Here is a 26,656-nt window from a genome sequence, read left to right as displayed (position 1 = left end):
TGCAGATAATGGCTGTGCGTGTATGATAGTGTAATGTAATCAAGCAATTTAATAAAACATAGGCTATAAACTCGAATTTGATATGTAAGCTCCAAAACTAAGAGTATCAAAACATTTTGACAGTTACAAGCTGCACTTTACAATTAGCATAGTCGGGGAAAAAACAGAAGCACCACTGAGTTCCAGCTGCCTGTAGTTCTGGGCGGCTGTGTCATAACCTGTTCTGTAACCTGATTATGCTATATGTGAAGATTAGATTTTTGTCCCCTGTATTCTTATGGGAAGGCTGTTTCCATAGTGAGACTATAGAACTATTCTCTGATTTCCAGTTAAGTACATTCTTGCCAGTTTATGCATTTTGCTGGTGACAGTGTTATTTTTCAGCTTAATAGTTTTCTCCAGTATGTTTACCTACTCAATAAATAACAATCTTTACAGTCTCTAGTTTGACTGGCCAGCCTAGCCACTGTTTCCTAGATTCCTCATCAGATGAGCTCTTTGTCCTCTGTATTTTTCTTATTGCCTTTCTTTGAGCCTGTTAAATTGCTTTCATGAACTTCTGCAAGTGCCCAAAATAATATATATGATTCCAAGTGAAGAACCAGTCATATTTGTACAGAGGTATCAATAATTTTTCTGTTTGATTCACAGGCATCTCACAATAGATTTTGGTGAAATGGCCATTTTCCTTTTGTTGTTGCTTCCAAATAATGATAGTCTTTTTTTTCTTGTGTGTGACAGATGGTGTGGATTGATAGGCTGTAGTAAGTAGGGTGAAATTTATTAGGACAGAGTCAACAGCTACTTCTTGTCTGATGCTCTCATAAACCTCACTGTTGACAAATATATTGACTTCATGCTGGATTATGCTGGTACTCTCAGATTAACCTGTAGTCCAGTCCAGGTGAACTGTATTACTGCTCTAGCTTTTTATATATACACCATTTCAGGAAACCCATTCAAGCATTTGTTTTCACAACCTGCAGAACTTCGAATTTCTGTCACCACCAATTAACTGTTTTTCTAGGTACATTAAGTATCTTACTGGAATCTCACTAAGCTCTCTCTTTGACATTCTCTTGTCTAAAATAAACATTGCTTTACAAAAGGGGGCTGTCTGACTAATCTGTCATGATCCACTTCTGATGGAGAAGGCACTAAGGGTTGAATAATTGATACTAACTGGTCCATGTGTATATTTGTAAACAAAGTCACACAACCCTGAACAAAAAAAGTTTGCAGATTTCTTAAGAGCTGTATCATTTTCCCTACCCCTGTGGGAAGTAAAATTTATGTTTTTGTCAGGGCTGATACTTACAGGGAGATTTTACACACGTCTAGGCCTCTAGACCTTGTAACAGTCAGTGGAGACCTAATCGAAACAGACAGGGCAGCCTAGACAGCAAGAATTGGAATATGAATCTTCCGTTATTATATAGTTCTTAAAGTAAACTGAGCAAAATAGATGTCATTTCATTGCTTGTGAAATTTCTGAAATAAATCCAAGTGATCAAATAGTTTATTAGTTTATTATTGGCTTGCAGCTGCTCCAGATTGAGAGTCGAGTTCTATTCTTGTGTATACCACCATGCATAATACAAGCAAATTAACCTATCCTCAGTTAATTTCTGCACCTCATTGCTTTTAGGAGAGTTTTGTAAATTCAACACTGAGCAACTAATTCTTAATATTGAGAAGAAACAACTGTTTCTCTTGGCTTGATTGTTTTATGTTTCTTGCCTCTAACTTGTCTGTGTTTTATATGCTGGCTCTGTTAATCAGGGCTTAAAATAGCAAATATTTTGTCACTAAAGTATGCAGATGTGTATCAGAATTTATTCTCTATAAAGTAGTACTCATTTTCTGTTGTCACTTTTTAATAATTTTTAGGGATTTTTGTGTAGTCTTTTAAATGTTGGAATTTTAAATGTAACTACACACAAGTACTATGTGCTTTCTAAAAGCAGCTGTCTACATTATATGCCATTATATCAAAAAGTCCAGTCCTCTGCTGTCTTGCTAAGTTTGTGCAAAATTTCACAATGAAAATAATTCAGTCCACAGCAATAGGTGAAAAAATCAGAGTAAGCTTTCCACGGGGTAGCAGAAGTGTACCTGGTGTTGTTCTTAGGATGAATTGAAGGAGGTTGGAAAAGAATCTTTCTATTCTTCTCTGGTGGTCATCATTAAAAGTGGAGGGTTTTTTTTGTTTGTTTTTTGTTTGTTTGTTTGTTTGTTTGTTTTTTTAATTTGTATTTCTCAAGAGGAAGGAGACTTTTCTGGAAATAGCAAGTCAATCACAAGGAGAGTTTGAGAATACATTGCATTATTGATATGGGATCAAATCTCCCTACTGTGTCAGATGAGTGGCTTGCGTAGCCCAGTCTGTTGGCCCCAACAGCAGTAAATGGACAGGCTCTTCAGGGAGAATGCAGGAGCCTGGCTACTTTTTGAAGTTTGTTCTCCTTATGCTCTCACAGCACTCAAGGTCATTGGATTAATAATATCAGAGGGTGCATTCCAGCATCTTTTCAGGAAAGTCCAACTTTGAGAGACTTAACAAATTAAGAATGCTTCAGTTTCCACAGATGTGAAAGGTAGAGGAGCTCAGCTGTAAGAGGAATAACGGTTTTTAGGGGGGTGACAGAGGACAAAAAATTACTTGTCTCCTGGGTTATAAGGACATGCTTGCAAAAACATAGTTTGGGAGAAAGAAAGCAGAGTGTTTTTCTTGAAATGGTTCTGTAACACTTCATCAAAGTTCTGTAAGGTGAATACGAGACTAAGTGGTAGATATATGAATCAACTATGAAAGATAAGCAAAGGTTGACTTTTCTGGCCAAAACAGGTTATTATGCCACAGTTCTTACAGTGAGAACAGCTTTACTGCAATGCTTTCAGAGTAGCTTGTGAATGGACTTCTGTCAATTTTTAATCTGCACTGGCAGAAATCTGGGAGCTGCGAACAGGTTATTTTTAAACTGAGTTTTGTTAGGGTAGGTAGCTGTTGTTTCTTAGATGAATGATGAAAAGGGGACATCACTCATCTTGCTCAGCAGTTATGATGAACAGTTGAGCTGAGCAACCTCTTGCTCAAAAAGTTCTAAAGCTGTAGAATCTGGGAGAAAGAGGGTATGTTAGGGAATTATCTCTGTATGTTGTCAGAAACAGGTTACCAACCTAGACAGCCTTTTTTACTTCAGCTAGTGGGGACATGCTTTAGTCTAATTAATTTTGGAGAGACTGGTCTCAATTGTGAACTCTAGATTAGGATTTTTGTTTTAAAGCAGAGGCCGACTTTTTAAGAGGAGAAAATAGTAAAAAAATATATAAATTATTTAGTGTATAATGTGTGTAAATTGGTGATAGGCATAAAATACAATTTCAGAAAATGCTCTATAAATGTCTTTCTTCAAAAACATCTTTAGTGTGAAGTAAGAATTATCAATCTGTGTGGTAGAAATGAGCTGGAATCTTGTGCTTCCTTTAGTCCTTGTGCAACCTCCGGAAGAGCTTGGGTGTAAATTCACGTGTGTCTTCTTATATCCCTGTGTATTTATTTCCATTACTGGAGTGTAACACCCCACTTAGCCCTGAAAAAACTGCATTCCATGATGCTGCTCAAGCAAGGTGCTAGTTTTTCCTTTGTATTAAGATGACACCATTAGCTCTGCTCACTGGAGAAAGATTTTTCTCTCTGCCTACTTCTGTTCCTCCATCACTGAGAATTTAGTCTAGAGGGCTAACTCTTGAAGTTAAATCTTGGGAGAGTATAGGTGGAACAATGCACCAGCTGTATCAACCCCTGTTTGATCTAAGGCTGTGTTGATTCCCAGATCTTACAAAGGTTTCGGAAAATGTACCATCTAATCAGTTTTTCTTCACGATGCAAATGCATATATTTGGGGTAAATTTGTTTACTGTTTGAGTATTTACCAGTCCTTGGATGAGGAAACTTAGGTAATGAGGGTTTTCAGTATGTTTGGCTTCAGGGTGGTGCTGTAGAAAGGCTCTAACTTCTGGAAGGACATGAGGTATGACATTTGTATCTTTGTGCAGCTTTCCTGTTAAGTGCAAGGTCTGTGGAGTTTGTAGTCTGGTAGTGTTTAAGTGGCACAAATCCCCAGATTTGATCGAGAGTGGTGCAGTTTGGTACGACTGAAAAGGTTTGGTGTACTTGGTAGCCAGGAAGATGGTATTCTGTGGTAACCCTGTTCAGGAGAGAAGCAGCAATGTAATGTGCAGAGAGTGTCTGAGAAGGGAGGTTTTTATTTCAGGAAATCCTGAGCAATGCCTTTAAAATGTAGCTGTGCTAGTGACCACTAGTGAGTTAACATATGCAGCTCTATACCCAGAGGTCTTCTCACTGATGAACTCTGATAAAGCCACTTGATTTTATATCTGCTGCTTGTCCTGTGCTGTTTTGTTTACCCTCAACTCCAATTGTGACATTGTGGAGGAATGCTAAATCCCATTGGAAGCAGTTGGAAGTTTCCATTCCAAAATATCCAATTGCAGTTTTTTTCCCCCTAAAGCCTCAACTGGTGAGAACATCATTACAGAGGGCCCTTTCCTTTGCTTGTTACACTGTATTCAGGATTAGGTTTTGTAGAAGTTGTGCATAAAGTAATTCCAGTAAAGCGACAAATTGTAATCAGAAGCAATGTTTGTAAAGTTTTCCAAGGTCAAGTGGAGAAAACTGTAAGGGCACCCAATCAAAAGAGGTGATTATCCAGCTGTATTCAGTGCTGGTGTGACCTCACCTGGAGTACTGTGGTGCAGTTCTGGTGTGTGAAGGTCCCTGAATGCATCCAGACGAGGGCACAAAGCTGGTGAAGGGGCTGGAGGACATGTCCATTGAGGAGCTGCTGAGGACTCTGGGTTTGTCTAGTTTGAAGAGAAGAGGCTGAGGGGCAACCTCATTGCGCTCTGCAGCTCCCTGAGGAGGGGAAGGGGAGAGGCAGGTGCTGAGCTCTTCTGCCTGGGATCCAGGGTCTGGACACATGGGAATGGTTCAAAGCTGCACCAGGGGAAGTTCAGGCTGGGCATGAGGAAGCATTTCTTTATGGAGGGGGTGGTCAAACTCTGGAACAGGCTTCCCAGAGAGGTGGTTGATGCCCCAGGCCTGGCCATGTTTAAGATGCATCTGGACAATGCCCTCAACAACATGCTTTCACTTGGTCAGCCCTGAATTGGTCAGGCAGTTGGACTAGATGATCGTTGTAGGTCCCCTCCAAGTGAAATAGTTCTATTCTAGATTGCTTTATCCAAGAGAGAATAAGAGAGTGGTTTAATTGTGGAGTAAAATTCCGAAGGGTCTTGATTGTAATTGTTTGCTTCTTGCCTACCTTAGTGAGAAGGCAAGAACAATCTCATTTGGATCTTTTGTTAATTTCAGTTCATTTCCATTCTGGGATTAAAAAAAAACAAAACACAAAACAAAACAAACAAACAAACAAAAAAAACCCACCAAAAAAACCCCAAACCCACAATAAAAAACCCAACTAATTTTTGTTGATTCTTGGCTTTGTTTGGGATATCCACCTGGCTAATTGCTTAAATCTGAAATTGCAAAGTTCACCCTGTACGTGGACTTTGAGTGATAATTGTAATCAGAAGTCATTTTGAGGGTTAGAAAATACATAGGAGTTGGAAGGATGGAAGTAGTTTTTAATAGGTTCTGAACCAGTAAAACTTCCTTGTAAGTTTGTGTCTTCTAAAAGTTACTTGGCAATGAATTTTAGAGACTTAGAAATTTTGCTGTTCCAGGAGGTTGCATTTTGAATAAAACTCCTACATTCTGGTCCTTGCTGTATTCAGATTAGTGCGATATTTAAGTATTAAATAGAACACTGTTCAGTTCTAATTCTGCCTCTTGCTCGTGAAGAAATTCGGGTGAAAGAAATTACCTGCTTCAGGTGAGTGCAAGGGAACAGGTAACAAATTATATTTAATGTTGTATTGAAATTAAACCTCTTAATTTAACAAATACTCAGAAAGAAAATTTGGATGTTCTCTCATGCCAGTAGGTGGCATTAGAGGTATGTAGCCAGAAAATACTTGTGAAAGATGCCTTTAGCTCCTTTGACCTCTTACACTTTAAAATTTTATGGGCATAAAGTACTTTAGTTTTATTTTCATTTCAGATTTGATAATTGGAAAAAAATGAAGGCAAGTTTTTAAGGTGTATTTAGACTCTTGCATTTCAACACCGCCTAACTGTAAGATTGTCTTGTTCATTTTATTAATATGACAAGAAACTTTTGCAATGTAACGTTACTGTTAATTTTATTCCAGAGATCAAACTCTGATTTTTGGCAGTGACTGGAATTGTTCCCCTGAAACTGAAATAGATCTCTACTTCTGAGCCTGTGATTCATGCTTTAGCAAACAGATACATGCCTGAACATTGGTTTTAAAATGCCTGTGTGTTATTGCAGCTGAGGTAAATCCAAACAATTACTATTATCGAAAGTCAAGGTTAGGAAATAAAACTGTTGCTGCAAATTGGAATGATATTTTGAAAAGTCTGAAAATACTTTTAAACAGTCTAAAGATAGACCACACAGTTTATTTCAACACAGACTTGGAAAGACTGGTTTGTAATAGCCAAAGTATTACTGTTCATATCTAAGAATGATAAGAATCACCTAAAAGTCTGAGCTGCTGTAAGAAATTTCTGAAGAATTTAGTAGTACTACACATGGGGGAAGATTGTCTTTTGTCAAAATGCTCAGAATTGCTGTGTAAGCATGTTTGTTGTCCTAACAGGATGGTATGATTTGTTCAATAAGCAGAGTTATTTTTACTTGTCTTGGCACACAACTGGAGACAATCATCTGTGTGTAGGTTGTTGCCCTTGAGAAGAGTTGAGTGTTTCCTGGTATGTAACTAACTAATCATAAACTACCTATGGTGTCTTCAAGAGATGTTAAAAGCTGAAACGTCACAGGAGTGACATTTGAGGAATCAGCTCCATGGATAGAATTATCACCTTTGTCTTCTTTCCCAGATCTTCTAAATACACCCGTTATACATATTCTGTATGTATATGTAATCTAATAATCTAAAATTAGTCAAGTTGATGCTTTTCTGTAAAGAATTATTTTCTTTGAAGGTGATGTGAACTGAATAAAAGGTACTTTAAATAGCACCTCTACACTAATGTTTTTATCCTAGCTGTGTCTTCAAGACTCCTCTTGCACTTAGAGGAAAGTAGCAGTTCAGGCTTTGATTTAGGGTAGATTTTGTAAAGCAAAATGCATGGAGTAAACTAAACAGTCCTTGAGGGAACTGGTTGATACTTGGTTGCTGTTTCACCTGTATCTAGTGTTGGGCTTGAATGAGGTTGTTGTCAAGCATTGCGTTGATCACTGTATTGAGGCAGGTTAGTGGGTTTGAGACTTCAGTATACAGTTTCCTGCTGTCATGATGCTTTGAGGCAGAGAAAGAAGTGGAAGCTTGCTCTATTAATTCATACAGAAACCTTTTCTTGTTATGATGTTGATATGATACCTTGTTGTTTAGGATGTTTCTTTCAAACATTACTTTTTTTACCTCTTGTTCAGTGACAGTGCAACTGTAAAAGCTGGCAGTGGAACTGAACTCTTAAGACTTGTGGAGTTTTAGAAAGCAGACATCCTTTATTGCAGCGCTGGATGCACAGGGGATCGTTCCACCTAACGTGCATATACTAAAACAAAGTATATACCTTAAAGACATGAATATTCATACATTTTCCAAGAAGTCTCCACCTTTCTGCCTATCTAGTACATTTACATAATGCTGGCATTGCAGAACTACGCTACGCATGAGTGGGGGTGTCTTGGGTGGTCGTTGGTGGTCATTTTGGAAGTTAGTCTTATGAGTCTTTTGAGGACATTTTCTTCTCCTTGGATGTTTCCCAACTCTGTTGTCTGGCCAGGCTGTTCTTTCTTATCCGCCTCGTTTGAGCATTTGTATCTATTCTGTGTGTGTATATATATATATATATCTATATATATATATATATATATAGATATATATCTTCTCTGTACATTTTAATCAATCAGGTCTTGTTAAATACAAAGTTAAACATAGTTTGTTAAAAGAATTTCTTAATATGACCCCCCTTTGAGACTTCAGGTATACACAGCTGGGTACAACATGACCATGTAAGGTGTAATGGCACGCTTCTCTTGCTGCGAATTGTTACAGGCCTCAATTGTTGTAGGCACCAACTGCTCGCAGGCATCAGCTGGCAGGCATCAATAGTGGTGTAGAAAAGTTGAGGACTTCCCTCAGCTTATTTGGTTGTGTCCTGACTGCTGTACCAGCTTTCTGTGGCTCTGAAATTCTCACTTTCTGTGCATTTCCCAGCTTGACTATAGATGACATTCTGAGCTCTGCTTCACTGCGGTCCAAAACAGGATTCATCTCTGTCTCAGCTTCAGAGATTGTGTTGCCTGTGTTTGAACTGTGAAGATTTTGAGCCTTCTAGAGATTCTTCCACACTCTAGTGAGCATTTTGGATTTCGTTATTTGGAGTCCTCAAAGGCACATCTTTACTAATACTGCTTTGTACTAGACTTTCATGCTGAGTAATGAACTTAAGTTTTTCCTAGGATCTGCCTTCCTTATCTTTCAGTCTCCATGAAGAGCTTTCATCAGGTCTCCCATACCTTTAAAAACGAACAAACAAACAAACAAACTTGGAGTGTTTGTTATATTTCTATTGTTTGGTAATGCCTCAGGGAGGAGAACCTGTAGCCTGGTCGCTGGGCAATTTTTGCTGAAGCCCTGGAATCAGAATTAGCTGTGCAAGTTTCAGTGGTAGCAGAGAAGCCAAGTAGAAGTAGGCAACTGAAACTTTCAGGTGCCTGGGATAAATTGCTCTAAGGCATACTGCTGTCAGTTTTATTGACAGCAGCTCAAACAACTGGATAGATAGAACAGTACTTCTGATTAATGAAAGATGTTTAGAAAAAGCTCATATTTTTGTAATTCTTGCATTTTACTTTTTTTTTACCCCCATACTGGAAATAAATGCATTGCATTATACAGACTCCAAAGAAAGAGTTAGGGGGCTTCTATAAATCTGCAGTTCTGAACGATTTCAAACTGTGGTTTTCCTTTCTGTTTGCAGAAGAGCAAAGCATCTGCATCTTACTTTACTAGGGAGGAGTGTACTAGTAAAAGCATACTGAGCTGTCAACTAGATAGCTGAACTTTCTTCTACTGCCCCTATTCTACTCTTTCCTGAGTAGAATAGGGGCAAATAAAAAATAGTTGAAGGTGGTATGAGGGCAGATAGAGTCCATGATTAAACATCAGCAAGACTAATGTAAGGTCTTCGAGAATACTATTGCAGTGTCTGTAATAAGGCCTGTGACTTGCAGAGACCCTGAGAGAAATCTGTAGTCTGATAACCCGGAGTTTTTCAACTGAAAAAAGAACCTTTGCAAAAAATTAGGTGGACTTAAGCTACTTTACATATCTGTGAGAGACCCTGCTAACTTTTTGATTCCAACTTGATAACTTTTCAAACAATTTTCTATAGACACCAGCTTGGGGTTAGGGGGTGATGTACTGGAAAGAGAGGAGCATACTGTGCACTGAAAACTATTGTACTTTTTGTTATTTAGGGTTTTGTTTCTTCTAAGCAGTTGGTTTGATGGACAGGTTTGGAGCTGGAATTGCTTTGTCTATATTTGCTTTACAAAATGGTTAGTGATGCTGATGTCAAATTCCATTTCCTTCTCTTCCTCCTAGCTCTCTTTTCTTACAAAAAAAAAAAAAAAAGAAAAAATCCACATATGGAAGACTGCCAAAACTGAATCTGTAACATTTTCCAAATAATTCTCATAGTTTTCATATAATCTTATATAGATCATTTGCACCTTTAGCAGTAAGGTTTTCTGGCTTTGTAAAATTTCTGTTCCAATTAACTTTTCAGAAAATTCCCAAGGTAAGGAATGTAATGTGATGACACTTGGCCTTCTCAGAAGTGACAATTGCAATGGAATCCTGGTGTCTGTGTCAGCTTGTTAAATCTTCTTGTTCATGGAACGTCTCACTGGTCTTTTTTGGTCTCCCAGAAGAGTTGTGTTGTGTGCTTCAACTGGTATTCTCTTAGGAGTTTTATCAGGTTATTGATAGTAATGTTGACTTTTAAGAATGTAAGTCATACTTTACTTGTATTGAGACTGACTTAGTCACACTGCCTTTGAGCTGTGTAGCTGTCCTTAAGCTAGTTTCCAGCTTCTCTGTTAAAACCGTCAATTTCAAAGCTCCTTATGTAATTAAGACAAAAGTTTGTAGAGTTCTTAAGAGTGGCTACAAGCAGTTGTAGTGCAAAATGTCACCTGCAAGGTTAAATTTTTTTTAGACTTTTCTTAAAATAACCCTTTGCTTAATTCCTAACCTTTGATCACGTAGAGTATTTACTTACAAATTGGTCTGCTGGACAGTTTGGTTGTAACAGTTGCAGGAGATGTTAGGAATTACTTTGCATTCTGACAAACCACTCTCTTAGTCTGTATATTATTTTTTTGGAGTTGTAACAAGGCAGAAAATGCTTGCAAAGTTACCTTTTTACCAAATTCAGTTCTCCCTTATACAGTATTGCTTCTATCTAGAAGACAGACTGACAAGATTTAGTTTGTTAGAGACTGCATTATCAGGAAACTGACTTGGTTTTCTGTTGACTTCTGTTGCATCACTCCTGTTGCTCTCTATTTCACAAGTAAAGAAAACATAAAGGCAGATTACATCAGACGCTGGGACAACACCTAGAATGAAGGGGATTTCTGCTCCTGAGGGAAGGAGTACTGCAACCCTTTCTCCTTGATCTGAAACACCAAATTCAGAGTCACTACTGTTTCATGAACTGGAGTGATCACCTTGTTGAGCGAGAGATCTATTGTTTTGTCTGCAGAGGGCACTCCTTTTTCTTAATTTTAGATGTACTCTGTCTTTTTCTGTGACATCTCAAGTTATTTAAAATGTTCATAATCAGCTGTATCACCAGTCCTTTTTACTGCTAAAATTCTGCAAGGGACTCATCTTTTTGGTAAAATTCTTGAATTTGTTTTTATATGACAGCTGAGGTCCAGTTCAAAAGTTCTTCCCTAAATGCAACCAGTAACCAAAGAAGGCTATTTACCCCATACTCTGTATGGAGAGAGCACTTACCTGCAACAGTTTGTAGACAGGTAAATAACAAGTTTTGTTAAAGGATGCTTCTGCTTTTGCTGTGCAAGTTTTATATGGCATTGCTCCTTGATCCCATCTGTATCATCATCTTCTGTTTTGGAGGCATTCTGGGACTTCATATTGTGAAGTTCGACTTCCCTTTAGGTTTAATGATTCCTTTTAAGTTCCTGAGGGTAGTCTCCCAAACTGATGATGTGTGGGAGACTGAGAATATATGAGGTAACTGTGTTCTTCTGTATAAATTTATTTTCTGCTTTTCATGGCTTTTTCCCATGGTTTGTGAAGTCTTCAGAAGAAAGAAGGAAAAAAAAAAAAGATGTCAGACCATCAGTATTAAAAATATGTTTGTTTTGAAAAGGAAGAAGAGTCAGTGCCAGCAAAACTGTTTGCAAACTCGTGCTTTTAATTTTTACATGCTGTTATGCACATTGTATGTTGGCCACAAAGTACAGGATTATTTGGAATGCAGTGATTGCTCTAAGAGTAATAGTAATTAACAAATTATTAATAAACTCCCTTTAAGAAACTGAGCTGTCAGTCACTTGTAAAGCTAAGTTAATGAAATTATTTCTGCTTGTATACCTAACAAAGAAACAAACAAAAAACCACACACGCACAATACCACCATGAAACCAGAACATTGTGAGCCTTTGATGAAAATGCAGGTAGATATGCGAAAAATGTTTCCACATCAGGTAAATGAGAGAATAGTAGGATGCACTTGGGCAGAGGCAAATTCAAAATACTCTTTAAAAAAAAAACAAGCCACAAACAAAAAACCCAAAACACCAACCAGAACTCTTTTTTTTCCTACTGTTGAGTAGTTATGCTCTTTCCTATTTAGTATGATACCTTTTATAGTTTGACTTTGACTTTGCCTCGAACTGTGAAGTGTGTGTTACTGTTCTTCCATTTAGATTTGCGTTTCCTTGCCAATCAATTTGTGCCAGAGACAGATGTAGCTTGCAGTTTCTGTATAAAGCCAGGTTGGTTCAGTTGCATAAATTAACTGGAGCAGCACCACAGGATACATCAGTGTAATTAAAAACTTTAAAGAAGCGTAGTGTGTACTCTTCCCTTCATGCGGATGTTTTAGTTTAAATAGCTATTTGTAGTTATAGAATTAAATGACTAATATAAGGAGGCTGGAGACCATCTTGTCTAACCTTACAATTAAACCAGGGCCAGCTTTGAAGCACAAAGCCTTCAGTAGTTGAATTTTTGTGTATCTCTCCAGGGAACCTCCTAGGCAACCATTTGTTACGTTGTTTACCTTTCTCATTGTGAATTTTTTACCTCCTGTCTGGTTGGAATTTGCTTTGCATCTAACTTGTGACTGTTCCCTCTTTTCCTTTTGTGGTGTTCTCTGTCATGTCTATAACTCTCCATTTAATAGTTGAAGGCAGTGGTTAGCTTCCCACAAACAACACCTCTTGCTCAACAACACCTCTTGCTCCACCTTAATCTTCTCTTCCATGATCTGCACACACCAGGCTCTCTCAGCTTCTCCTTGCACATCATACGTTCCAGTACCTAGACATGTTTGTGTCTTTCTGATGGACTCTCATCTCTTTGTTAATGCCTCTCTTGCACTGTGGGCTCCAAAACTGAACAGTGATCCAGGTACAGTTTAAAGAGCTCCGGGCTAAAAGTGAATAATCACTTAATGCTGTATGTACTCTTCCAAATGCCGCCCTGGATGTAGTTAAGTCTTCGTTAGCATAGGAGTGTACTTCTGGGCCACATTCAGCCTGTTGCCCACCCGGATCCCAGGTCCTTTTCTGCAGGTCTGCTTCCTAACCAATTGACCCTTGACCTCTGCTTTTGTGTGGAGTTACACTATCAGAAGTGCAAGATTTTTGCTTTTGTCTTTGTTGACTGCATAGAAGTTTTTAAGAAACAACACAATAGCATGAAGAATTACTTTATTTTTAAACTTACCAGAAGAGCAAAGTGTCTGAGTGCATCTGAAGAGTCAATAAGTGATCAAGATGAAGAGTCTCATTGCAGTACTGTTTTTTATGAAGTTGTCCTACTAGAAGTATTGCTAGAAGTTATTGTCTTAGGAAAAAAATTGATAACATAAATGGTTATAAATCATCAGAGCCAGAGGATTATCTACTTGTGAATTCTTAGGACCTAGCACTGGTACTAGAGACCTGGTACTTCTGTTCTGCTAAATCAGTACACATACAATTCATATAGTATCAGAAGGAAGCCACATATCTTGCACCAATTTCTGAAGGGCTCAGATAACTGCAGATGAGTAAGTCAGACTTGTATTAGGTAGATTGGTTGAGTGTATAACAGAGAAGTAGGAGACATATGGACAAATTTGATAATGGGCAGGATTTAACAGAGCTTTTCTAGATGGAGGGGGAAGGGAAGTTATCAAGTTACGTCTTTTCAAAGTCATGATTTGAAAGCGTCAACAAGCGTGTGGATAAGGGTTATCTAATCAGTGCAACGTCCTTGGATTTCTTAAAAATAACAATAAAACCTTGATTATCAAGGTCCTTAATCAGCCTGTTAAACCAAGGTGTCATAGAATGAGACAGTCCTCCCACAGGTTAATAATTGATGAAAACTAAACTAGATACAATGAATACCCCAAGTGAGCTATTAGCACTGAAGAAAGGTCTTGAAGTAGGTTATATTACAAAAATGTGGTATTGGTGTTTGGTTTGGAACAAGCACATTGAATTTTGAGAATTATTTGGAAAGGAACAGGCATTAAAACAGAAAATTTGCTATGGAGTTATACAATAACATATGACATTCCTTTGTCATGAATGCGTCCATCCCTGTCCTCTGAAAAAATAAATCTCAAAGGGTAGGCGAACTAGAAAGTGTATGGGCAACAAGAACCATCAAAGGGAAGGGAAGGTGATCAAACAGATGAAGCATCTTAACTTTGGAAAGCAGTTAGAACTCTTACTTTATACTGGAAACACAATCTTCAGATTGCTTTGTTGTTTGTAAAGCAGTGAGGAAGTTAAAAAAAAAGACATGTTGACCTCCAGGATGCTGAGAAGATACACAAACGCTAATAGCCAGGGTAGTTTATATTGCTTTACTGCATTCTGCAGAGAGGAAAAACACACAGAAAACGGGGTGTGATAGTGATGAGTATGGTTGAAGGGACAGGACAGCAAACAGACTTACGTTACAAACTAGATAGCTGCTGACTTTCTGAAAGAGCATTGGAAAGTTGGTTAATGGTGAAAGAATGACAGGATGCTGCATCCTATTCAGATTTGGGGGACTGAGAATAGGTTCTTGCATAAAGGCATCGGTTTGACATGGTGTAGTAATAGCAGCTAGAAAATACAAGCCTTTTGGAAAGAAGGACTTAAGATTTGAGTTGTCCTCAACTTTCTGCAAAATACCTGAATTTGTAAGAGGGGTGGTAGGCATCAGTGACTCATTAGGGCCCTTCCTGATGCAACTGTTGTAAAAATGCTTACTAAATTCTTTTATATTGGATAATGGGAAAAAGGAAGAGGAATGGGAGCTGTTCCAAGTCCTTTCGGCCCCTTTAAAAGTGATCTGAGGGAAAGAGCTGTTAAACTTCTTGCCTGACAACCAAATGACAGATGTTTCGGGAAAATAAATGTCTCTGGTATTTTAAGACTTGTTTGTCCCATTATTCTTTTTCTGTAGTCAGTCTTTGTTGTTGCTTTTTTGTTGTTGTTGTTTGGTTGGTTGGGGTTTTTTTTAAACTATGGCATGGAGCATCAAATTGCTAGAAGATACTGGCTTGGTATTTTTGTAGTTGAATTTTTGTTTTACATGGCTTAAAACTTGCTTACCTATCAATGCTGATTATGGATGGCTTATGAACAGAAAAAAAGCAGCTTTTTCTGCAGGGTTGGTCTGCGGTGTTGCATGTATTTTGCTCATCTTGGATTCATGAAGATTTTTGTTCTTTAATTCCCTGCCTTAAGCTGGGAGGGGACACTTAGAGAAAAATTGGGAGTATTCTCTTGGAAAGGCCCCTGATAGCCAAATTTTATCTCAGACCACCAGCATGCCTCAGAAGGGTATGTCATATGCTGGAGCATCAGGCATGTTTTTCAGGTGGTGAGGAAAAAAATTTCAATAGCCACAAAGGATAGGGGTAGAAGAGGAAGGGATTATGCTTTCTGTCAGGTGTTCATTACCTCTATTACTCTGCTTTGAGAGAAAAATTGGAATACAAGGAGTAAAACCATGTTCATACTAGGTCACTCACCTGTAAGGTTACATACGAGAAAGTTTGAGACAACATGTCATGAATCTTAATTTCTGGTTTTGCTTCAAATGTGTAAATGCTGTGTTTATCTTGACTCCCTGTGCAGTTCAGAGCATGTGGCTGACCTGAAGCTATCTACTTCTATTTGTTTTAGGGGTTGTTTCTCTATTGGCTGTTCATCCTTCTACAGTAAATACGCTCGGAAAACAGCTCCTGCCAAAAACATTCGGACAGTCTAATGTCAACATTGCACAACAAGTGGTAAGGAGACCCTGGGTTTTTTTATTGTGTGTACTGTTGCTTACACATACTGTAAGTCTGACTTGTAGCTTGAGAGTCGGTATTGTTATGGGCAGATAGTCCAAGCTTGTTTCTAATTTTCACAGACTTGTGTTAAACCAAATGTTCTTCTGCACAAAGAAATGCAAAGATGACTCTCAAATCAACATGCAGATACCTGAATATTCAGGTGGCTTCATCTTTTGCTAGAGCTGCCACTTAAAATCAGTGGCTCTTTCAGATTCTGCTTTGAAATCTGGCATAGGGAGATGTAAATGAAGTCCATCAGCACAGTTTTATTGAAATTGAAGTTAGGTGGAACAAAAGTGAAAATAGAGCTACCTTTCTTAGTGCTTAATTTAGATATACTTTTGTTTAAATACGTATTGTGAAATTACAGGTTTCAAAGAATCTAATAATGCAACAGATAATACATAGGTTACGAGAAGTCACTTTTGTAGTGGTCAAAATTAAAATCTGGTGATCTGAAAAGAGTTGGTCTCAGTTAATCTTCTGGAAAGCAACTATAACATGTAACCAACTGAAATGAAATGTCTTACATTTGGGTTTCTTCTTGAGAAGAAGGCAGTTTCCCATCTGCCTTTCCCAACTGTAAGCTCTAAGTGGTGTTCTATAATTGAGGCTGCTTGAATCTATAAACTGTATCGCTTCAACTGCACAGATGTAGTAGAGATCATTCACCATGCTCTGTTTCCAGCAGCAGTGTTGAACTAACTACTTGCAGCAGCTACTTGAAAGTTGAATGTAGCGAAATGAATTTAATTGAATGAAATCGCTCCATCAGTAGGAGGTATTCTATCAATAAATTTTCAAAGAGGAAATTCAAAGTAGATAGGCATTCTTTTAATTTAAAATCAGTAATCAGCAGTAGGAGAACATTTTAACTATAGATCATAGGCCATAATGGCACAAAGGGAGTCCCTTCAGGGCATTATTGTGAGACTGTGTACATACTTGAGTTTAATATTGAAAATGAAATGTTCTTTCAGGTAACTTACAAAATTTTCTTAAAGCACCAAATCCAGCAGAAAATAATGAAATTAAAAAACATCTGATGCTTTTTTAAACTTTCAACAGTGAATAAATTAATGTTGAGTACCATGCTTCTATATATATAAAATAAATTCTTGTGTTTTACATCACAATTTTAAATTGACAGATCCTCATCTATATTATCTATGATTAATTTTACATGGTAACATCATTAAAAATGTGTGATTCTGAAATAATAAGTACTCTTAATGGTGGTTTTCGTAGTATGATTACTGTGAGAAATTTACATTTGCAATAATAATTTTTCTTCAGCACTATAAGTCTTACTCTGAACATAGTAGCATTAAATTTTTTGTGAGAGAAGAGGTCCATATCACCATATTTGTATTGACTGGTACCAGTACAAAATTAGATACTTAGTTGTATGTCATTAAAGAAGAGATGGGAGGGATTTTTGTGTGTATATATACAGAGAGAAATTTTGGATAAATTTCTGTTGACTTTACAGTTCTGAAGGGGATAGTAAGAGCTATAAAAAAAATAAATTGCCCCTAGAACATTGAAAATTAAGAGAAAATAAATTTTCTTTCAATCTGCAAAATGGTTTTGGGAAGCAGAGTTGAGGAGTTGGCTTGTGACACTGCTCAACTTTCTAATCTTTGAGTGGTAAAAACAGTCTTTTAATACTTACGTACTTCATTATCAAGGAGCTAAACTGTAATTGTGTTCTCTTCTGAAGTCAGGAAACTTAAACAGCAGGCACTTCTGCTTTTGCTTCCACCCCAATCCCTCTGTTTTCTCTTAAAAACATCTTCCCTAATTCTATCTATAAGCTTTCATTTTAGGATGTTCCCAATGACTTGATACTGCTTAACTCTTTTCATTCAAATTCATGGTTGTTTATGAACTTGTGAGTAAAAGTTAGGGGCATTTCTGTTAAAGAGCCAATAATACTAAGTAATCCTTAGAAGATTCTGAAACTCTAGACTTGTAGTCTTCCTTAATAGTGATACATTAAAGCCTGTAATTCTAGGTAATTTGCAGACTTTTGTGAGTTAGAATGAGACTGCAGAACGGGTTTTGAATGTATTAAACAGACTTTACTTTTCCACTCTAGAAATGAGCCTGTGAATTTCTCTGTGCTTCCCTTTATTCTTTTATACTGTTGAGTATTTCAGGACACTACTGAGCACACTAGATGTCCAGGGTTTGCTGCTGCCAAGTGGTTTGTTTTTCTCCCAGCTGTAATTCCACCCCCTCCCCTGTCCTGTCTTGGCTCTCATCTTACTGTGTAGTCATACAAATTCTAGATGTGGCATCACAGTGATGGTGGGGCTGCTTGTGGAATTAGGAAGCTACGGAATAGAGTGGGACTCTCTAATTTTAGCCTCTGAGCAGGATATTGAATCATCTCTTCCAGTCCTCTGTAACTGCATCCTAGGGAATAAAAACTGGCTAACCGCTTTCCTCTGTTTTCTCTATTGTCTGTGTTACTTGAATAGCACATGGGTGGTTTTCACAGTCTGAGACATTTGGTGAACCAGACCAGTCAGTGGCAGAACTGATAGTACTTTTTCATGGGAGAAAGTGAGCTGGTTCACATGTGTCCTGTGCCTGTTTGGCATCCCTCACACTCACTATTTTTCCCACAGTCAGAGGAGTTTTGGTTATGAAAAGTAGGAGAGGAGATCAGTTGTCTTTCTGTAAGAATTAAAAATCATTTTAAGTACGGAACAAGTACTTACTGGAAAGGGAGGAGGATCTAAGATTTTCCAGCTGTCAGAACTGGATGTAATTAACTTCTACGCTAATTACTCAAGAGAGGTGGCATAATATAAAGAGACGGTTTTTAAGAAAAAGCGCAACCGTTTTCCTTCCAGGCAGTTGAAATTACAAACATCTAATAGTCACTAGACTGCCTTTTGCATTCTGCATTTAAAGGATGTTCAAATTTTGGTTCGTTGTAATTTTCATGCGTAAAACATTTTATTCTGAGTTTTCAGTTTTTCTGTTTTTACTGTTGTTGAGGCTGAATTATTGAAGCTAACCTGAGGAAGAAATTTAAAATTGACAGAATGTGGCTGCAGGAAAATAAAGCAAGTTTGTGAGTGGTTATGAGTTTAAGTTCATTTGATATTTGTTTCCCTTACTTGATGCCAGCGATGCCAGCACTGGTAGGTAAATGTTCCCCCCAAAAGCAGGCATATCTTTCTACAGAGAAATCTGTACAGTAGCATTTTGATTTCCTAAATATATATTCTCTAGGAAGTTACATTTATAACATTTCAAAGATAAAAACCATCATTGCCAAAGGGGGAGTTCTGCTTCAGCTAGTTTCACAGATAAGGAGAGCACGGCTCTGTGTGCCAATGTAGATATTACTCATGATCAAATTAGCACATCTTTAGGACTACTTGCAGGTAAGATGGAAGACTGTGATCAGCTGAGCATATACTTGTAATATGTTCAGGATGGAATGGTTTTGCCTAAATTGGTCTCACTCACTGCAGTGATAAAGTTGGCCTTTATTCTTTCTCACCTATAACATTGTATTTTGGTTTTGATGCTGTAGTGATAGAGACTGACTGCAGGAGAAAATTTGGCCTTTCTTGCAACAGCTCTGCATTTTCTCTCTGCTTTTACTGATTTTCAGATCATCTTGCTTCATATGTTTATATTTTAACTGTAATTTACTGCAACTTTATACATAGTCTGGTAGGGTTTGGGGCTTTTTTCCCTTTTTCTTTCTGTGTTTTGCTCTTGTCTAAGTTAGTGTCAAACAGTGTTAAGAAATCCTGCAAGCATGAAAAGCTCGTTTAAGAAGAATAAAACATAAATGCTTGTTGTTTTGGGAGTGCTCTAACTATATAATCTGTAGTCTGAAGGTTTTTGTGTCAGTGTGTATGAATTCAGTGCTGTAATAGAAGTAGGTAGAAAAAAAGTATTAATGCTGTTTGTATAATGTATCATTTGAATAATGCAGCATATGAATATCTTGGAATAATGATCACTTTCCAAATTATTTTATCTTTACTGTAGGTTATTGGAACACCTCAGAGACCTTCAGCGCCAAATACTATCCTGGTAGGAAGTCCACATACACCTAACACACACTTTGTATCACAGAATCAGACTGCAGATTCTTCGCCGTGGTCTGCTGGGTGAGCAAAATAGAAGTTACAAAGGATTAATAAATTGTTTGAAATTTTTGTTCTTAAGTGTTCACTGTGATAGTGTATGTACACTTCAGGCTAGCAGTGTGAGAGAGAGAGTCTGTTCACTTTTCCATCAAGTGCACTTCAACATTCAAGTATATTGTATTAAAATCAGGAATAGTTACACAAGAATAAATACCCCCTCATTTGTCGTAAAAGGAACTACAATATTTTCTGTAAACTCTGATAGATATTCTTGCATTACTTAACATTTAGAGAATTTAACTCCTAGAAGGATACAGGAATTCATCGGACTTGATTCAGTTTTTAATTTGGCATTTCTGTTTTGCTGGTGTTTTTTAAAAAAAAATATACAGTAGTTTCAGATTGAACAAGAGAATCCTGAAGTATCACTTGAATAAGAATGTAGACCTTATTGGGAAAAAGTATTGGATACAATGAATGCATTCTTTTGGTGTCTTTTCTCATGCAAGCTTTTTTTTTAAGGGTCTCTTGTTAAATGTAGTTGCTTTAAGACTAAATTTATCATCAGTGTCTTGTTACACATAAATAGGTTTTGACTTCAGAATTACACAGTAAAATGAGATGTAGAGAATTGAGAGGTTCCATTGCTGCTACTGATTTTGTTAACACTTATATTTTCCTTCAAGTTACAAGGAACTTTGAAATAAAAAGATGTGGAGAAAACTTTGTTACACTTCTTGTAACTTTGTAGTTTTTGAGCAACTTCATAATACTGCATAACTTCAAATCTGTGTTTTAGTAATAGTGTAATGTTTAGTGAGTCCAACCAGTATCAGACTTTGTCTGGTTTGCAGTTTTGCACTTACACAGAAAATGCTCAGTCAATCTAATGTAATTTTGGGGGTCAACTAAATGGGCTATTTAATTTTAACACCCACCCCCCCACCCCCAACAACCAAAAAACCAAACAAACAAAAAAACCCAAACCAAAAAAAAAAAGGTTACTTCCTGTAATTCACTTTTCATACTTAGCATTTATCCCCCTATCCCCTCTTGACTTGAAGACTGGAAGATTTTCTTTATTGACTTCTTCAAGGAATATCGCTATTGTTAACTTATTTCTGCTACTGGAGCTAGCAGAGTTGCCAAAAGAATGAATTTGTACTGTGTTTCAGCATCAAGATACTAGAATTGTTAATTGCTGTAAATTGCAGGGGAAATAAATTCTAGGAAAAAGTGTTGGGAAGGGGTAAGAAGCAGAACAAAAGGGAAGGCTTGTTTTTTTTACAGCAGTGTGCCTGTATTTGAAAAAGAGACATTAAATATTCCAAAGTTCAAATCTTCTTAAAATATATATTATACATATATTTAGGAAGCGGAACAAAAAAGGAGAGAAGAATGGCAAGGGTTTACGTCATTTCTCTATGAAGGTTTGTGAGAAGGTACAAAGAAAAGGAACCACCTCATACAATGAGGTGGCAGACGAGTTGGTTGCAGAATTCAGTACCACTGATAATCACATTTCACCAAATGAATCAGTAAGTATATGGGAGGTCAATTACATGTGAACTGAATGGGGGAAAAGAAATTTCTTTTGAGATTTTTGTATTTTCCTACTGCTAAATGAAATAGTTCAGACATTACCTGAGTTTACCCATTTACTGTAATATATTTTCAAATATTTTTGTCACAGGTATGTTTTTGATTAATGCACTATGTCTACAGCAGGCTTATGACCAGAAGAATATTAGACGACGTGTCTATGATGCCTTAAATGTCCTTATGGCCATGAACATTATCTCTAAAGAGAAGAAGGAAATCAGATGGATTGGTCTACCTACTAACTCGGCTCAGGAATGTCAGAATTTAGAGGTACAAGTATTAGGAAGTTCACAATGGCTTTGTGTTTTAAAGCTGTAAACATTTACTTAATATGTTCTGCTACAATGTGTGCATTTTATCTTCTGAGATAGCAGGGTAGAATAGTGTGGTTCCTTTGACTCTTTTATTTGTATTTGCATAACACACATTTAAACTTCCAGATTGCTTAAATATATATTTTTGTAATTCTTCTGTGTCAGAAATACAGCTCTGTCACAGCTTTTGCAGTATATGTGAAATGGCTCTGAGTGGAAGTTAATAAAGCTAAAAGATTAATGTGTATTTTCAACATTGCAATAGTGGTGCTGAAGAGTCAGGAAGATTGTCTTCTCCAGATGCCAGACAAATAATATATCTGTGATGACAGATGTTGCTTGTAGATCAGTATATATATGCGTTGCTGCTTCTTTGTTGCTGCAGGTCTTATGTATTTGTGGCATTTATATTACAGAACATGTCAGACGTTTTTACTACATGTCTTGGGTAAGAAGTAAAATATACTGAATATTCAGTTTTATACTGAAAGGCATTCATATGTTCTGACAGGAGGGTTTTTTTTAGTATCCTGAGATTTGCAGGATAATAAAGTTACTGAGGCCTACTGAATTCAATTCACTTTATCAGAATAGAATGAGACTTTGTATTTATTTTTAATAAGTCTAAATTCCCTTCAGCAGGACTGAAAAATCAGTGTAGAAGCTGACAAACTGGAGAAAACATTTTGAAATCTGTGTACAAAGGGCTAATTCTGTGGAGATTTTTGTTTGATACTGATAATTGGTTTTTCAGTCAGTATCTAATCAGTCTGAGTGTTATTTAAATATTTATCATCCCAAGTGAAAATTATTAGTTAAGGTAAGAGAGTGATGGTTGGGGCATAAACAGTACTGTGAGTATGGAAGGTGATATAGTTTGAACAGTGCTGTGTGTTGAGGAGAGAACCATCTAGTTGGAGGGATTTTACAAGTAGACCTCTTTGGATCTGTCTCACAAAGCATGGCATTGCCAGTAATGTTGGAACAAAAGAAAACGTGGCTCATACAGCTCGTTTTGATGTCGTGATTGATAATGTCCTAAAGAAGAGTAGGATAATATTAGTACTGAAGTAAAATAGCAGCTTAGAAGGTAATAATGCATGGTGAAGGTTTGTGTGCTTATAATGGGAACAGTGATAACTTCTGATACCAAAATGAGAACTTACTAATTGGATGTCAGAAGAGGAAAGAGTTCTGTTAACCATTGAATAATAGAGCACAAGTGTAATAGTACTATTCAATCTGATACTGCCTAGCTTCACCCTTAAACTGCTGAAAAATCAAGCCAAATAATTTATAAGGTAATGTAGGAGTTTGAGGAGTTCCCCATCAAGTAGTTAGTATTTTAAGTATTTTTAAACTTATACTTTGTGTATAAATTAGAATATTAGATTTGATAAAATATGTCCCGATAATGCAAAAAGAGAGGGTGTGGGTCTGTATCTGGAAGTAATATGGAAAGCAATGCAGTTTACATGTAGGTGATAGGAAAATATCTCAGGTGAGTTGTGGTAAGTTTTTGGGGGGGAGGCAGTTACTTGACTTATTTTCTAGTGCTAAATTATAAGACTTGGTCCTACTTTTTTTTTTTTAAATATCATGCCTTTTGCATTTTTTTCAACTCTGTACACTTCCGGGTTTTGTTCATTGAAAACAAACAGATAACTGCATTCATGTGAATTTTTAACTCCCAATATTTTTGTAAGTTGCATATTTTAAAGGTCTAAACAAAAGTTGATGTTCAGGCCAGTGGTCTTGTCTATCCAGTATTTTGCCTGACGGTAGCAGTTACCTAGGAAGGAGTATAAGATCGGAGAAAGTATTTAGTGATATCTTCTCCCATAAGTTGTGATTCAGGCATAACCTGAGGCAGATAGAGTATCCTTCTATTTAACAGCCCTCAATTAATTCCACAGATTTTTGCTTTGTACAAAGTTTGCTTTTAATACTGAGTCATTTGTGGCAGTGCATTTCAGGTGCATTAGAAGTCTCTTGTGAAGTACCTTTTGTTTGGTTTTGAACATACTATATTTAGTTGATAGCCTCTGGGTTTTTTTGGTGTTTTTTTTTTATTGGAAGTGATGATGACTTGGTCATTCCTTATTCACTTTCTCCATCCTATTCATGGTTTTATAGATATGTCCCATGTTCTCTCCCATTATTTCATTCTACTTTCTGCGGAGTCCTAGTTTATTCATCATTCCCCTTGTATGGAATCTGTTCTGTAACATCGATTATCCTGATTTCTAGTCTTATTGAAATAGGTACACCAGACCTACAGAATTCAAGATGTAAATGTTCAGGTTCATATACTGATGGAGTGATAATCTCTGTTTTGTTCTCTGTTCTTTGCCTAATAATTCAAATTTCTAGCTGCTGTGGTATGCTGAGCTGATGACTTTTGTAGATACTGTAATTTAAGTTTTTTACTGAATGTCATTTTTTCTAATACCTGCATGGCTGGGATTGTTTTCTCACATACCACATTCCATTTACCAAAAATAATTTTGATGATGTCATCACTCAATGCTACAAGACACTTCAGGTGTGCTTTATGACAAGCTCTCTTTTTACTATGCCAGGTAACCCAGCATTGTCAGCACATTCTGTCACCTTGCTGTTTATCCCTTTATTCTGATCCTCTATAATTTGAGTAACAGTCTGTAAATTAAGTCCTTGTGGGAATCTGCTGGTGAGCTTCCTCCACTGAGTAAGCTGTTTATTTCCTACCATTTTGTCTCCTATCTTTTATGTTATTATTTAGTTTGTATTTAATACCGTGAGGACTTAACCATGGGCTCCATAGCAGCTTAATTTCTTTAAGCATCTTGAATGTATCTTCTCCAATATCGGTAGACTACATCAGGTGTATTGTTCTGATCTACATGCTCTTAGCCTCCTTGAGAGAATTTGGATAATTCTTTGAGGCATAACTTCTGTTTACAAATACATTTTTACCCTCTCCCTGATATATTGTACTTTATTCCCCAGTATTTTAATTCTGCTCTTAGTTACAGTTTCCATCAGTAGTACTGATGCGAGTCTTGATAGTTAGTTCTTCAAATTATCTGCAGAAACTTAATGATTGACATCATATGTCCTATCTCCAGTTCTCTGGTGTTGAAATTATTTTAAGGGGAGAAAATGTTGATATAAAACACTACTTAAAAACAACAAACTAACCAATCCTTTTTCTGTCTTAAGGTGGAGAAACAGAGAAGACTTGAAAGAATAAAGCAAAAACAGTCTCAACTACAAGAACTCATTCTACAGGTACAGTCAAGGTACTCTTGTCTATAGGGCAAGGTAACTTATATTTGTATTCCTGTTATTTTATCCCTGTGAGGGATGGGAATCTTCTAAGAAGATCAGGTGAATTTCAGGATAAAGGATATGCAGTTTTAATTTGCACTGTAGTTTAGCTCAGACCATGCTGTTGGCCATTGCTGTTGGGGAAGCCAGCAACCTTCCATGAGTTATCATTAATTCTGTTGCAGTTTCAAGTATGTTTAAAATGGGATTTATGCTGACAGGAGCTGTAATTTTTACTGTACCCTCTGAATTTTCCTGTTCAGTTCTTATATCCAGAATGTTTTTCTGGGTTAGAGTCCATAGATAAAATTATGTGACTGTAGAGGTCATCTCTCATAATGCTCTGTGTCTTGTCTTTCTGGAATGTTGCTGCCCCTGCTGTGTAAGTGGCTTAACCGCTGTGAAACAGTTGCTGAACTCCTTCCCAGATTTCCCCTAGTACACTGCAGGAAGCAGTAGTCTGTCCCCTAAATCACTGTGCTGCTGGTTCACAGGAATGTATCCTGTAGTAGTTGCATTATCTATGCAGCAGGAATGAGAATCTCAGGGGGCGCGTGCAGAAAGAGAATATAGACAGCTGTGGGACAGCAATGTCAACAGCTGTCTGGTTTTTATCAAATGTCCGTGTTGGCTTTGGATTCTGTTTATTTCCTTTGACTCCATGACCAGAAAAATACTTTTTTCTTAGTTTGATGGCCTACTGTAAGATTTGTAACTTGAGTTTCAATAGTTAACTTAAGTTTTTAGTTCTTACAATTGATGATCTTTAAAATATCAACATTCCGTTCTGAAAAGCAGTTTTGATAAGATATGAGAGTAAAGCCACTAATCTTAGCTCAGTAATTCAGAAATCTAATGTCAGACATTAAAATCCCAAATGTTTACTGTTTTTTAGCATAACATTTCAGAGAAAATACAGTATTAATCATTCAACTGTTGTGGAGTGCAGTAGCTAGCAGGGAATAGTAAACACAGTGGAAGTAGGATATTATATGTAAATTCCTTTTCCAATCATTGTTATCTCTTCATTCTGTCCAAGGAACTGTCCTGATGTAGTTCTTAAAACGTGCATTTTTTTTCTCAGCTAAATTTTTATGTGGAGTATTTTTCAATGCTATCATTTGTGTCTCCTCTTGCATCTTAACATGCAGGAATATGGTGGGCCCTCTCTGTCCTTTTCTGCATTTACTTGCTGCAACCATTGCTAGTATTCTTTATCTGAGGGATCATTTTGTTAATAGGATCTTCAAGGTTTAATTCATACTTTCATATCGCTATTGCTTTCTCTAGCAAATTGCCTTCAAGAACCTTGTTCAGCGAAACCGTCAAGCAGAACAACAGGCAAATCGACCGCCACCTTCCAATTCTGTCATCCATTTGCCATTTATTATTGTGAACACCAGCAAGAAGACAGTGATTGACTGCAGTATTTCAAATGACAAGTGAGTTAAAGTTTTTTGTCTGGCTTTTGGTACAGCTATGAGTTGTATTTCCATGCCGAAGTGTTCATCTGGATTTGTTAAAAATGAAATCCAAATAGATTTATTTGTGCCTTTTGTAGACTAAGA

The 26,656-nt window shown here is 37.0% G+C and overlaps 1 protein-coding gene across 4 annotated transcripts in view; it reads left to right on the top strand.

Moving 5' to 3' along the window:
* The window catches only part of TFDP1 (transcription factor Dp-1), a 48,826-nt gene that overhangs the window by 14,988 nt on the left and 7,182 nt on the right, over window positions 1–26,656 (top strand). For 3 of the 4 annotated variants that reach the window (XM_074930608.1, XM_074930598.1, XM_074930615.1), the window contains exons 4-9: window positions 15,582–15,688; window positions 19,760–19,881; window positions 21,233–21,398; window positions 21,586–21,732; window positions 24,981–25,049; window positions 26,379–26,530. In XM_074930608.1, the coding sequence (XP_074786709.1) occupies window positions 15,582–15,688; window positions 19,760–19,881; window positions 21,233–21,398; window positions 21,586–21,732; window positions 24,981–25,049; window positions 26,379–26,530 (763 nt within the window). The remainder of the gene's footprint in view (window positions 1–15,581; window positions 15,689–19,759; window positions 19,882–21,232; window positions 21,399–21,585; window positions 21,733–24,980; window positions 25,050–26,378; window positions 26,531–26,656) is intronic. The other variant, XM_074930623.1, reaches the window with a different exon arrangement.

The sequence above is a fragment of the Athene noctua genome, chromosome 1, assembly GCF_965140245.1.
Source record: "Athene noctua chromosome 1, bAthNoc1.hap1.1, whole genome shotgun sequence".
NCBI classification, from domain to species: Eukaryota; Metazoa; Chordata; class Aves; order Strigiformes; family Strigidae; genus Athene; species Athene noctua.
The sequence above is the reverse complement of the archived record's forward strand: the minus strand, read 5'-3'. Positions and strand labels throughout refer to the sequence as shown.